The sequence below is a fragment of the Podarcis vaucheri genome (genome assembly GCF_965113315.1).
Source record: "Podarcis vaucheri genome assembly, chromosome: Z".
In the NCBI taxonomy this organism is placed as follows: Eukaryota; Metazoa; Chordata; class Lepidosauria; order Squamata; family Lacertidae; genus Podarcis; species Podarcis vaucheri.
The window spans coordinates 28602043-28616560 of record NC_138758.1 but is presented as its reverse complement, the minus strand read 5'-3'; the positions used below and the strand labels follow the sequence as shown (position 1 = coordinate 28616560).

The following is a 14518-nucleotide window of genomic DNA, read 5'->3' as shown; positions in this document are numbered from 1 at the left end:
CCAGGTCGCTTTAAAGAAAGCAAAGTGAGAGCCTCGTAGAGCGTGTAAGTGGCTCCCGCTTTGCCTGACTGACGGCAGCCATGGCTCTGATCCGTGCATTCGCTCCTTAACACGCACAGGCATTTTCCCTTACTTTCTCGGAGCAAAAAAGTGCGTGTTTTGGAGCGAAATTTACGGTAGTTTAACCTCTGGTTTGCTAGTAAAACGGAATTACTGTGTCACAAAATAATGCAAAGCTGAATTACTGTGTCACAAAATGATGCATGTCCAAAAAGTGTGTCGCCAACTTGAAAAGTCTGGAAAGCTCTGCTGTACACCCTGAATCCCCCCCACCCAAAACACCTAGTGTTAGATCAAATCAGACCATATTTTATTCTTTCGGGTTGAGGATCTCTACCCAGAGTTTGGACTAACAACATATCTGAACCATTTTCAGACTGAAAAGGATAAATAAGAAATTAAAGTAAGCCAACTGCAATAAGCAGTGAGTTATGGTTCACCAGGGGTGTCATAACATTCAAAGACTCTGCTCCTTTTCTGAGGGGGCAGTAGACTAAACCCTAGCTGTCTCCAGAGGGCAGCTATAGATTTCACTTGGATTGGTCAAACAACATCTGATCCTTTTATATATGTTCATGCAAAAGTCTGTATTCCCTTTTTTCCACATTAAACTGCACATTTTTCATTAAAAATTCTATTTAATGCCAATTTTTCAATTTATTTTCCACAAAATACTGATTTCCAAATATATTTTGCTCAAGGTACACTTTTCTAAATGTATTTTATCTTAAAAATACACATTTTAAAACACACTTTGGTAAGTGTTTTTGAGCTGAGAACTACTATATCACAAAATTCAAAAGTACAAAAGTGGGTGAATATCTCTGTTCCAATGGGCACAGTAGTCTGTGTGGCACAGATCAGGTAAGTCCTCACAGGAATTCACAAAGATTAAATTCTTCATTCACCCCAAATTTAACTACCTTTTTGCAGAGAACCATCTGATGATCGAAGAGGAAGAAGACACGCTGCTGGCTTCGTCCATAAGGCTGATAAATCCAGGACATCTCTCCTGTATAGATCAGCTCAGAGCTGCGATCCAAGATGTCCTCCCCCTAGAGAGTATAAGACAAATGGGAGAATAAATTATCCTACCTCTCTAATTAATGGAGTATCATTTGACAACAGGGTCCTCCTATGAAATGCAATGGAATATGGAACATAAAACAGAGGTAGAAAATCTTGCTTGCAGAATGGGAAAAATCCTTTTTATTTTCAGGGAATACAAGCAACATGGACAGAAATTTAATATGCTATATGCAGAAATTTAGTTGTTTCAAACTTCCCACAGGGATTCACATGTACCAATGGATAATAGTACATACTTGAAAGTGATAAGGTATTCCTTTTTTTCCAAATTGAATGTGAATTTTCTTACTTCAAATTTTGACATTTGAGAGTTTTAAGACATATCCGTACTTCATGGTTCGGCAAGCCTTAAAAATGAAATCTCATAAACAGCTGTCAAATAGTAAGTATCATTATATGCCAACTCCATCTATAGAACTGATATGCAGTGAAAATGAAACACCATTGCATGCTAACATCAAATAGTATCAGACACATCTACCATTGCATGTCAGCTATCAAATACTGTCAGATATTAACTGTCGAAATGAAATATTTATGTGAGATAATAAATTTAACAAACATTTCAGCCTCCTGAAAATATCAGACATCAAAATTTGCAGGAGACAATTTCAGGTAACAAATTAACTATTCTAGATGTAGGGAGGAAGAATGTGTAAATCACAGGTGGACAGAAGATTGATCTCTGGGTGATTTTCAGTAGATGAGCAAGGATTCTTTTACCCTCAATAACAGCTGCAACAAACTTAGCCTCCACCTCCGAATTATACGGACTGTGCAAGGACAAATTGTTGGGTTCAGAACTCTTTACAGTGGTACCTCTGGATACGCACGGTATCCGTTCTGGAGCCCCGTTCGCATCCTGAAGTAAATGTAAAACGCGACTGCGCATCTGTGCGTGTCATGTTCTGATGCTTCCATGCATGTGCGTGACGTCATTTTGAGCGTCTGCGCATGCGGCGAAATCTGGAAGTAACATGCTTCGTTACTTCCGCGTCGACGTGGAGCGCAACCCAAAAATATTCCTCCTGAAGCTACTTTAACCCGAGGTATGACTGCAATTACAAGAGTTGTTTTCTCTGTGTGTGGTTTTTTGCACTAGGCTACTGAATCATTGGAATCTAGCAGATTACTCTGCTGCAAGCCTGCTGATACCTGCTGTAAAGCCATCAAATGTCAGGAAGGAACTTGGATTATCAGGCACTGGCTTCTTCTTTTTTACACTGGAACCAATAAAAGGATCCAGCATATCTTGCTTGCCTAGATAGATGGAAGAAAGATGTGTACATCTGTAGAAAGCTCTGTCATCTGCATGGTGGGAATGCAGCCTACTGTACAAAACTAAGGGTTGTGTCTGTTGCTTTGCCCTCTTTTACCTTTGGCTCTGCCACTACGAGCCTGTGGCCCCCAGAAAACTGCCCACAAGGCAATGTGGCCCTTCATCTGAAAAAGGCCCCACTCCCATCATTGTAGATCAAGGATGGGGAGCCAGATGCTTTTGAACTCTACCTCCCATCAGGCCAGGATGGTGGAAGCTGGAGTACAACACCATCTGTAGTCTACACAGTGGAGGCGAGAATGTTCTCTTCACTACTTTATATTAACTTTATGTTACAAATTAATCCATTTTTTCAAAGGCTTCTGTTTCCTTTTTTAAAAGAGAAATTATTCAAGATAACACTTATTGGCCATCTTATGTTTTGGTCAGGGAAAAGGAGAAGAACCCTCTGCCTAACAAAAATAGAACATTTGCTCCTGGAGCCAGTTTTAGAAGTAGCTAAGGCCTGAGGACTTGAATGCCTCTGCAAGTGCTCCAAGATAATTAACTGAATCAAAATTGTTGAGACCCTGCAAGGGATGGAGAAATGAGACTGAGATTGAAAAAGATCAGGTTTTTATTACACTGAATACATTGGGAGCCCCACTTAAATGCACTGTATCAAGGGTATAAATAGATGCATTTCAAATCTCTGTTTGCAAACATGCACAGACCGGCTTAGGTGAAAAAGCTGGCAGCCTCAGAGGTCAGTATGAATTCCATATGCAAAAGTACAGTCAGCATTTTTCCTCCAAGACACGGTGATGTGCCCTGCAATGGTTAGGTTGGAGGAAAGATGCTTTGGGGATATGGAGCCTAACATATAGGGAGGGGCTCCAGGATGCCTTCTTTTATTTTTTTTATTTTTTTAAATACGTATTTAGTAGACTGCCCTGAATATTTAGACAAGGTTTCCCCTGACACAATCCCCACACACGTAAAATAGATTACAAAGACACAATTTCAAACAAAATTTACATATGAACATTGAAAGTGTTTGTAATGAGCATAGTCAACACGAAACCCAAGCTGCCTCTCACACAGTGACCATTCAGCATCTTTCAGATAGGGGCTCTCACACAATGCCTTAAAAACACAATAGGTGACCAGAGTTCATCTAAGGACAGCTATAGGGCAGGTCATCCATAGTTGCTATAAGTTCTGAAGCATACGCAAGACTCTGTCTCCTTGACCCAGATGTGTGCTATGTATAAACATGCCGGTTTTCTCCTCCACCTCCCTAGGGAGACTGGTGCTTTGCTCAGAAGGTACTGGATTCTCTCCACATATTATATATCTTTTAGAAAGTGTGATGATGACATTTGGGGGGCAGTTAGGCAAAGGTTGTTAGTGTTCATGAATTTCGAAAATCCCATTGACATCAGTGGGGATGTTCTTTAGAAATTAGTCCATACACCTGTGAACTTATAGAAGCATGGAAGAACAATGGGTTGCACTTGACCAAATTATTCCATGATCTCTGATGTGGGCTTGCAATGAAATGGTAAACCAATAATCCAATACAAAGAATCTCCATATCTGGTTGGCAATTAAGTGCCCATGCCTGGCAAAAGGATGGTTTCTGCAGCCTTTTTCATTAGCAGGTTGGTCATGCATGACTGACAGCTTATTAGCTTCTGCCAGTGTGTTGCTTCTCTTTCCTATGCTCCACTTTGGGCCATTATGTAAGGCCTCTTTATACCCTCTTATCCCCCACATTCTATGCCTGGTTATGCAGAAAAAATAGAGAACAACAATGCACTGTGGCATCCTGGGCCCTGATTCACAGCTTTCATCAGCAACAAGGATACTGACACTCAGGACCTCCAGGTATCACTTCCGTGATAGCCTCGACCCCCAGAGAGCATGGAGCATGAGACCTGCTTGAAGAGGATTGACTTTCTGGCCTCTCCCATGGTGGGCATAAGGGTTTTTGGATTTCTTAGTGACCCCTTGAGGAGAATGAGGAGACTAGGGTTCAAACACTGAATAGGGTTGAGGTCCACCAGTTTCCAACACTATTTTCAGGACATTTAAGACTTCCAATGGGAGTAAAATTTTGAGCTTACCTGATCATGTGAGGTGGCTGAGCATGGTGTGTGAGAGTTATTTTCAGCAAATATTTATCCAACCGACTGCAGCCACCCCCATTTCCTCATCTCAACACCCTTCCCCGAAAGGAGGGATTCTGTGGGTCACTTCCAGATGACCTGTTCATTCAGCATTTACCCTGGTTTGTTTGCACAAAGTTTGCAAACATCAGCTATTCTTTTAGAACTCGTTTTGATTTGTCTGCAGGAAAGTGCAATGACATTGCATCAAGCAAATGTTATCCCACACTTTCCAGTGCATTTCCCAGTCACTTTCCTTATTACAAAAGGTCCAATTTTGGGAAGAAGTGGGTTTGTTAATCAACTTTAATCATGCAACTTGAATTTGCCTGTATGCAATTGAATCCCAAGTGAAAAGAGCAGCAGTCTGGAAGCACCCATGCCTTTCACTGAAGAGTGATAAGTTGGGGAGTGCAGACCACTGGTAAAATGATTCAGACACTCAGACACCCCTTGGCCACCTCAACAGTAAGGTAAGAGTGACAAATTCCTGGTACCCCACCCATGAAAATTTCATCAAAAGTTCACTCCCCTTTTATCAAACAAAGTTCTTTTCTCATTAACTGGTGGAGAATGGTTGAAGGAAATTGCAGAAGGAGGGGTTTTTTTGGGCACTGCACCAGTTGCATTATTCAGAAAAACATGCCCTTTCCATGACTGAGCCTCCAGTGCTTTAATGATTGACTGATCAAAGTTTTGGGTGATAGAAAGATCAGAAAGAATGAAAAAAAGCAGGAGAAATACCATCTTTTTCATCAGCCTCATTTTTCAGACCCTCTGTTGCCGGAGACAGGAGTAAAATAACCTTCCTTTCTTGCAGAACCTCCATATGAGTTTCCCCCTCCCTCAAAAGGTTATCTCTTGTCATACTGCTCTAGCTTTGAAAACAGGAAGTTTGCTGCATGCATCATATTTTTTTATTCACAACGGTCTTTGGATTTAATAATGCGGCATTAGTCCGCAGCCAGCTCTCACACATTACATAATTAAGGGCACGGAGGCTTCCATTAGAGGTTCCATAAATAACTGGAAGGTTTCTGAGCTAGAAGAAATTTAAAAGGACAGTGCCAATTACATTTTTATACAGTTATTCATCTTTCAGTGAATTTAATATTACTGGAAAGCGCAAAAAATCACACCTCAGAGAATGAGAGTAGCACATTAGGTAAGGATAAATCTGGCTGGGCAGGGGGATAGAAAATTTGACATATTAGATGGTGGAACCATCTGAGCTTCAGAACACCGTTTCTCAGACAGAACAGCTGTATTTACAGTTAACTCTAGGGGCTAACATGGTGAGCACAAGGAAAACTGTAATCACTGACAGCATAAGTTTCAATAACAAGTCTTGAAACACAGTAATTTATTGAATACAGAAAGCCAATACAGAATGGATCCCAGTTGCGGACGGAATCCATCTCAGAGCTCCGATCGGATCCCGAGGTTTCTGCAACCGGAGGGACCTCTTCTGTGCATGCGCGCAGCACAGTAGAGTGCTTCTGCACATGCGCACGGGGCGAAACACTTCCAGATTTGCCGCTTTCGCAACCCAAAGTTTACATTACCCAAGGGTAATGTAAGCCGAGGTGCTACTGTAAACAGTTGAATCCAATGAGAGAACATATTTATTGTATTACGCTTGTGGTAGTGAAACCTCGGGCACTGATTGGCTGAGCTGCTTCCTAAGGCACGGAATGTTCATATGCTCAGGGAATGAAACAGTTTGGGGTTCAGATTCTGGGAGGGAAGGACCAATAGTCTGTTTGGCTGAGATTAAAACCTCACACAGAGAAAGGCCAGGACTGTCAGGAAGTCCCGGGACAGAGGGTAGCCTAAAGATGGGATGAAATGATAGGTGCAAACAGTGCTCCCTCCCCCCTAAAAAATGTTTAGGGGTTCTATCATTTTCCTACTCATATTGAAATACTGCCCCTCAATGAGGCCAAACTTAGATTAACAAAATGTTTAGGGGTATGTGTACCTACGCGTCCCCCCAGAAAAATAGCACTGGGTGCAAAGCATGAGAGAAGGCCGTGAAAGGACAAAGAGAAACCTAAAGGGTAGGGGGTATCCAACAACACTTGAAGACCCAATATTGCAGAAGACTGGCCCAGACCAGGCTGTAGCTTTAGGAATTGAATGATGTTATCACTACACTGTGACAACTAAGGAAAACCTAGTGGGACGACAGGGGACAACTGTGTATATCCCTGAATTTGTGCATTTGTGTGCATTGAAAGCAGTGGGGAATTTCATATTTGCATGTCAACTACCAAAATCTTTTCTATGAGGCAACTGGAGCATAATAAACTAAGAGCATAAGAAGAACCTGTTGGACCAGGCTAATGGCTCATCTAATCCATTATTTTGTTCTCACAGTGGCCAACCAGATGCCTGCAGGAAACCCGAAAGCAGGACCCAAGCACAAGAGCATTCTCCCCTCCGGTGGCTTCTAGCAACTGGCATTCAGAAGCACTACTACCTCCAAGCGACGGTGCTGCAGATGACACTCAAAATGCTGCAAATGACACCCACCGCACCATTTCACCTGCAAAACTTCTCTTTAGTGGCTTTTTAGAGCTGCTTCCCCATGTTAACAATTTACACAAGGCAGGCACTGCACATAAGGTGGAGCAAGTCACCTGAGATACTGACTTCCCCTCCCCTGCCTGGTTAGAGCATTAAGTCCAACAAATGGACCATCCTGAATAGGTCCCCTGGTTCCAAGTGCCCCCCCCAAGTAAACATGCTTAAGATTGTTCTGCACAGCTGATGACTACTGAGTTTTAGCTGCTCCCCCCTCCCAGTTCTCTTTCCCCTTGGTTGACTTCATAGCCATTAGTAGCTTACTCTCAATCTTGATAAGGCTAAAGGAAGATAAACTCAGAGAACAAAACCTGAGCTGAGCTAGAATTAAATGTCTGATGGCGGGGCGGGGGAGAACACCACTATCTAGCTAACCCACGGGCATTTGTGTTTTGCAAAGGCCGACCCCCAAATTTAACCTTCAAACTACAGGATTAACAGAACAACCTTGAGGGCCAAGCAGAACTATGAATACTAATGCTGACACAAATAGGCCAACAAGCTTGCTTCTACTTCATGTTTCCAAATCCTTCCTCAGATGTGCCATGGTTGTTTTAGAGCAAGGGTGGCTAAACCCCTGGTACAGGAGCCTGATTACCCCAATCCCATAAAAAAATGTCTGCCCTCTCCAGCTCCTCTGATGATAGTGGCAGCAGGAAAAAAGTGTGGGAAACCCAGCTAAAGTAGACACAGTGGGTCACAACCAAGTAGCTCCTACTCAACATTGCATGGCTGACAATTGCAAAGACCACCAGGGGCATTGGTAGAGTTGTGTGTGTGTCCCAGACCGGGATCTCTTTCCCCTTCCCCTTTGAAGCATAAAAATGTAACAACAACAACAACAACTTGTTGTTACCCTGCACATCTGGCTAGGTTTCCCCAGCCACTCTGGGCGGCTCCCAACCGAGTATTAAAAGCACAATAAAACATCAAACATCAAAAACTTCCTTAAACGGGATGCCTTCAGATGTCTTCTAAAAGTCAGATAGTTGTTTATTTCCTTGACATCGGATGGGAGGGCGTTCCACAGGGAGGGCACTACTACCAAGAAGGTCCTTTGCTTGGTTCCCTGTAACCTCACTTCTTGCAGGGAGGGAACTGCCAGAAGGCCTTTGAAGCTGGACCTCAGTGTCAGGGCTGAACGATGGGGGTGGAGGTGCTCCTTCAGGTATACTAGGTATACTAGGCCAAGGCCGTTTAGGGCTTTAAAGGTCAGCACCAACACTTCAAATTCTGCTTGGAAACATACTGGGAGCCAATGTTGGTCTTTCAGGACCAGTGTTATATGGTCTCAGTGGCTGCTCCCTGTCACCAGTCTAGCTGCTGCATTCTGGATTAGTTGCAGTTTCTGGGTCACCTTCAAAGGTAGTCCCATGTAGAACGGATTGCAGTAGTCCAAGCAGGAGATAACTAGGGCATGCACCACTCTGGCAAGACAGTCCACAGGCAGGTAGGGTCTCAGCCTGCGTCCCAGATGGAGACATCTGCCCTGGACACATATGCATATATATTTGCCTATGCAAATTGCATACAAACCGATGCAGTGAGCCTGTGCTCAAGATGTTTATAGAGGTTCAAAATACTTCTATTTGCCCACCTCTAAACTCTCTCTATGCTTCGAGGGAGCTGTGAGGCAGTTCATTAAATTAGGGTATGGATCAAGTTGTTAAGTCCCTTCATGTTCCTTGTTCTCAGTTTTTTAATCACTCTGGACATACCCTTCTTTTGCCTCTGCACTCAATTCCTCTTAATTTCCTATGTTTAAATGAATGGATGGGTTGCCTGTTCAGGAAGCAAAGGGGTTGACAGGTGCAATACAGACCTGCAAGGGTAGGCAAACAGTTGCTGTTAATGCCATTGCATTATTATCCCTACAAATTAATTTCAATGCAAAGGAAACACAATGCAAAATGTGAGGGGATGTAATTAATTATGGAAAATTAGCAAAATGAATGCAAGAACAACAGTGAATGCCAATGGTTTTCATTGCATTGATCTCAGTTCTGAACAGGAGACAAATAAGTCAACCTTGGCAATTTCCAATCCCCTTTCAATTTTTGTCAGAATTCTCCCACATTCCTAACTGCACAACAGCCCTCAATTCATTTTCAAGGCATTACACTTCAGCTTGGCCACCCTTGTGGCAAATTGATCAGTTCCTCAGGCAATTGAACATTCCTTGCAAACAAGCACCCGCTCAGCCAATTAATACAAGAAGTTTAATAGCCACAAAATCACTACAGTACTCTCCTCTAAATGGTTGGTATGCTTGGAGTGCTTTCATCTTCAAACAGGTTACAGTTTTCTTTTTTAAAGTGACTTCTATTTGGGCAGCCTCCTGAATGATTTGGAAAATTAATGTAAAAAAGATAATCCCAAGGAGAGAAAATTGGCAGATAGCCACGGTTTGCTAAAAGTGAATGCTTCAAAGTAGTAATGGTGGTGGAATAAAAATAGCAATCGATCCAAGACAGAGGTCATATTATCCTTCCACCCATACATGAATATTAAGCATCTTGAGGCTGAAATGTTCCTACACTGAGCTCTTTTTTTTTTTTACAGCATGAGGATCCTTACAAATGAGTCACATGAGATCACAGGCAGGCATCAAAATATCTGAGGCTATATTTCCTCCCAAGCAACTGCTTTTGAACACAAGCAATAATTCCAGGGGTAGCCAATGTTGTGCCCTCCAGATGTTGCTGGACTACAGCTCAGCTGGGGATGATAGGAACTGTAGTTCAGCACCATGTTGGCTACCCCTCCAATAACCCACAATCAATCTGTTGCAAACTGGTTTAGCACTTGCGAGTTTTCTTTCCAAGTTATACTTCCACTCATCAAAGTGACTCCCAGTGAGAATCAAAAAGGCTTTTGTTGGGACTGCACCGCTTTTTTTTTTTTAAAAAAAGAAGGCCATTGGCCCTACATCTGCTACCCCATTTTTCCTACATGCAATCTGTGAGCCTGACTTCCACAAAGAGCCCTAAGAAGAGAGAGAGCAAGAGGCCTTGAAGGAGCTGCCACAGGTACCTGGAGAGAACTGAGCAGGCACAGGGGCCACTTGTACACAACCTCTTCCACTCTGGTGAGATGGCTTGTATTTCTATTTAAGTGATAACGATAGCTGCATCTATATATGCAAAGCAACCTATGCAATTTCATGAAAAGTGTGTTCTGTTCTCTTCTCCTTTTGGGGTTTGTGTGATGCATTAAGTGGTCACCCTATGTGTATATGTGTGTGTGAGAGAGAGAAAGATGCAGGATTCAGCTAACACACACTAGCTCTTATTTAATCAGATTGCTTTGTTGCATATTTTAAGTATCAAAGCTTATATTTTAATGGGTTTGTTTTATTGAGTATTTATAGTCACATGCTTGTGTGGTCTGTTTTCTATAGTTGAAGCCTGCTAACAAGCCTATATTGGCATCAGATGGCACATAAAATAAATATATAAATCATTTTACTAACCAAACTCCTCATGACCAGTTAAATCTCTCTGGTGGTCTATCTCCACACTGTGGCAAAATAGCATTTGAGAGGTTGGGTGTGTCTCATTTTATCCTGGGACGGAACCTGCCTTCCAGCAACTCCCTTAATCCCAGCAGAAAATTTTAAGGAATCTGATCATTCCTTTCATTTGCCCACACAGTTATTAAATATAATTGGCTGTGACAACCCACATAATTTCTTTACTTCACAGCTCATGGCAGCTTAAATGTGTCTGCTGACTATGTCTACTATGCCACAGTAACCATGGTGATAGCATGGACATTATAATAATATTTTCTACCTGGTTATTATAACAACTGTATAACAATATGCAAGAACTGAGACCTGGTTTGCTTATTTTCTTCTTTCCTTCTGCATTGTCTCTATTAAATTGCATGCTATTTTAAATTCATTTATGTACTTATTTTAAGATGTTTATATCACCCTTTGTAATATATATCCCTGGGCAGTTTACAATACAAATTAAAAATGGTAAATACAGTAAGACAAATGCAAGTATAAATGGAAAAAGCATTATAACATTTTTAAATGACTTGGTAAGCGACTGTGTAGAGAATAGCAAAGTATTTGCCTGGTGCCTTAAAGTTAACAGAGAAGATACCAGATGTGCATTTCTTTGAAGAGGGGCCTCCATAGTTAGGCACCACAGGTGAAAAAGCCTGATCCTGCTTCCACCATCCACCTTATACCTGATGGCAAGGGTACCTGGAGAAGGACCTCAGTAAAAAATTGTAGCATGTGGGCATGTTGAAACGAGGGTAGGTACCTGGGGCCACAAGCTTTAATTTGCTCAGTACATTGGCAGAACATTAGTATGTGAGTGCAGTAAGTTAATAAACCCATCAATCAATCAATCAATCAATCAATCAATCAGTGTGTCAGTTTCCTAGCCATTCCTACACAGAAGTAACATTAGCAGTCAAAACAGGGTCAGTCCAAGACATTTGGCTGCCCGGGGCAAAGGATAAGATGCCCTCCCCATTTTGCATAGAGAAGTCAGCTCTATGGGGACTTCACTCTTTCTTTAGCACCGGCAATGGGACAGCATCCTCCATTGCACCCAAAGGCAGCAAGCTAGTTTAAGGGACACAGAGCAGATTGGGTGGCCTGCTTCATGCCCTTCAACATGTGTCACCTGAAAGGGCTGTCTCACTCTGCCTAATGGTAAGGCCAGCCCGGAGCCCAAGGAACTGGAATATACTAACAGATATAACAAACTAGTGTTTCAAATGAGTATCCCAAGGCAGCCCCCATGCATTGCAGTAGTCTAACTTTGAGGCTGCCAGAGCATGTGGACAAGCTATCTAAACTCCATCAAGAGTTGCAGCTGGAAATCAACAGGCAAAATAGTGCTTTATACTACAGAGGTAGCTTGGACCTCTCAAGATAAGCCCTAAGAGTCTTTTGGTGAGAACATCACAGGCTGCGTTTGTCACAGAGAACCTCCTACAAATGCAACCTCCCAGGTAAAAGTGCAATAACTGTTTGCCCAGAACATAAGACACTGGGTCTGATCTGGAGCATCACACTGAACGATGGAAGAAAATTACTGTTCCGTGTGCAACATACCTCCCAGTCCAGAACTGAGGCCTGCCACTGAGCAATCTTGTCAATGTTTTCCAGTCTCCTTTTCCTCTCGTTTATCTGCTGAGTCACATTCCGCATAACGGCAAGAGCTGCAGCCACATACCTGTAATCACTATGCAGAAGAAAGGGGGGGGGGGAGGGAGAGAGAAACCAGCCTGAGAAATGCAAATGGGAATTTTAGTAAGATACTCACTGGTAAGCTGCCTTAGACCAGGCCGGGGCGTTGGTTCATCATAGAATCCGAGAGTTGGAAGGGACCCCATAAGTCTACTCTGCCAGGCAGTGACCCTCTAGGGTCTTAGGAAGGGGTCATCCCCATCATCTCCTACCCAATTCTTTCAACTGCATTGAAACTGGGACCTCCTGTATGCAAAATACGTGCTATTACAAAGAGTCATGGACTCTTCCCCCATCCACTTTAGGCTGCCTTCGCTTGCTCATTCCACACAGGCAGTTACTCCGTGGCTCCAAGCAGAATTTTCTACCCAGCTGTGGTCTCATTATTCATTAGAATATCAAATCCAGAGCTCCATGGCTGGAGCCAGCAGAGAATACAGTGCGTAAGTGGCCTTGCAGCCCCTGAAGACAGAAGAACGGAGGCCAGTCAGTTCAACTGTAATGTAAGAGGTTTTTTGTGGCCACAGAGTGATTCAAGGAGTGCCATATGGCATCCTTCTCTGCCCTTTTAGCCCAGGCAGTGTTGGCTCTCACTGTTGATGGCTTGTGAGCTCTCTATGCAAATCCGGGGGGGGGGGGATTTTTCTGCTTTCTGGATGTGTGTGTGTGTGCATGCACATGTGAGTCATGACACAGAAAGAAAATAGCCTCCTGCCAGGGCCAGCAAGGACAATGAGCAGTCTTTTGAAAAAGTGATGTTGGAATCAATGCTATTGATTTCTGCCTTATGCTTTACTTTCCATTCCAAGAAACCTTAATGTTCATCACAATTGGAGAGCCAGACAGGGCCAGCTGCCATCTCAGTGTCATCATAAATTTATGATTAACTCGGGACTTACTATTGACTGCTGACTAATGAGAAAAATGAAGAAGCCTGCTGAGCATATTTGCGTCCTGGTTGAGGCTGCACAGCTGCGCTGGCTGGAGACAACAGGAGGCGTAGTGCAAAATATCTGGAGGGCACCAGGTTAGTGAAGGTGCTCTGCAGAGTCAGTTTCCTTGTTGAGCAAGAGGACTGGAGGTGTACAGCTGTAGTTCTGAAGTATAGCCCTTTCCCACTAGGGATGAGCATATAAGTATATTCCCAGTTCATTTTGGATGTCTTCGTTCATAAATCCACCCTGTCCCATTTCTGCTTCAATTTGCAAATTGGCTTTTACACCACACAAAGCTTCACATTGTTTAGTGTGCGTGTGTGTTTTACAAAATTACGTATTTTATATGTGCCATGAGTTCCATGGGGATGTCATGGAGCAGATGGCCAGATCCTGAGGAGGAATGGGGAGAATTTTCAGAGATATGCAAAACCCAATGAATAGCTGGATCTGCACATTGATGCAAGAGGCATAGATCAGGTTGGTTTGTATCAAAGTCAGCCTGAATTCTTCAAGCACCTTTATCTCTGAGCCCCTCATCACTTGACACCACATGGCAGCATTTCCATCAGAATCTAAAATGAGGGTACTGGCAGAATTAATCTGTCAATTTTGGTTTTCTCTCTTATTTTTTCAAGTTCAGCTCTTATCCAGAAGAGGGTTTTTTAAAAAAATCATCATGAAAATTCATCAGTATTTTAGTGCGAATTTCTCCTTATATGCATAGTTTTGTAAACAAAATATAGGCATATCCCCCTGATATGTGTGATACATGCATATTTGCACACATTTCTTGACTGGAGAATAGCACTGCAAAATTCGGAAAAGTGCAGCATTTGAAAGGCAACCATGTATCTGTTTTCATTTGTTTTGGAACGGGTGAATATTAGAGAGCTCATCTTTAAATGCAAACGGAACCCATTTTCTCTTCTATCCTCACTAGCAGCATCCTCAGTGCATCTTGACACCTGCCCTGTGCAGAATGTTCCCATGTATTCAGCTTTAAAATGAGTTGCTCATTTTAGCACAGAGTTTACTCTGGCCTCCTACAAGCACCTGGTATGTTCCCACTCGTCATTATGTCAGATAAAAAAGTACGCCAGTTCCTGCTATTTATTTATGGTTTTGTTGCAGCCACCCATGCTGCTTTTGCATGTGGAAGAATGTGTTTGTTCAGTGGAGGCGAGGAGATGTGTAAGAT

At 42.7% G+C, this 14518-nt stretch overlaps 1 protein-coding gene across 10 annotated transcripts in view; it reads right to left on the bottom strand.

The window, feature by feature from the left end:
• ARHGEF9 (Cdc42 guanine nucleotide exchange factor 9) overlaps positions 1 to 14518 on the bottom strand; it is a 294596-nt gene that overhangs the window by 22234 nt on the left and 257844 nt on the right. For all 10 annotated transcript variants that reach the window (XM_082208208.1, XM_082208206.1, XM_082208209.1 and 7 more), the window contains 2 exons: positions 12248 to 12377; positions 984 to 1115 (listed from right to left, as the gene is read on the bottom strand). In XM_082208208.1, the coding sequence (XP_082064334.1) occupies positions 984 to 1115; positions 12248 to 12377 (262 nt within the window). The remainder of the gene's footprint in view (positions 1 to 983; positions 1116 to 12247; positions 12378 to 14518) is intronic.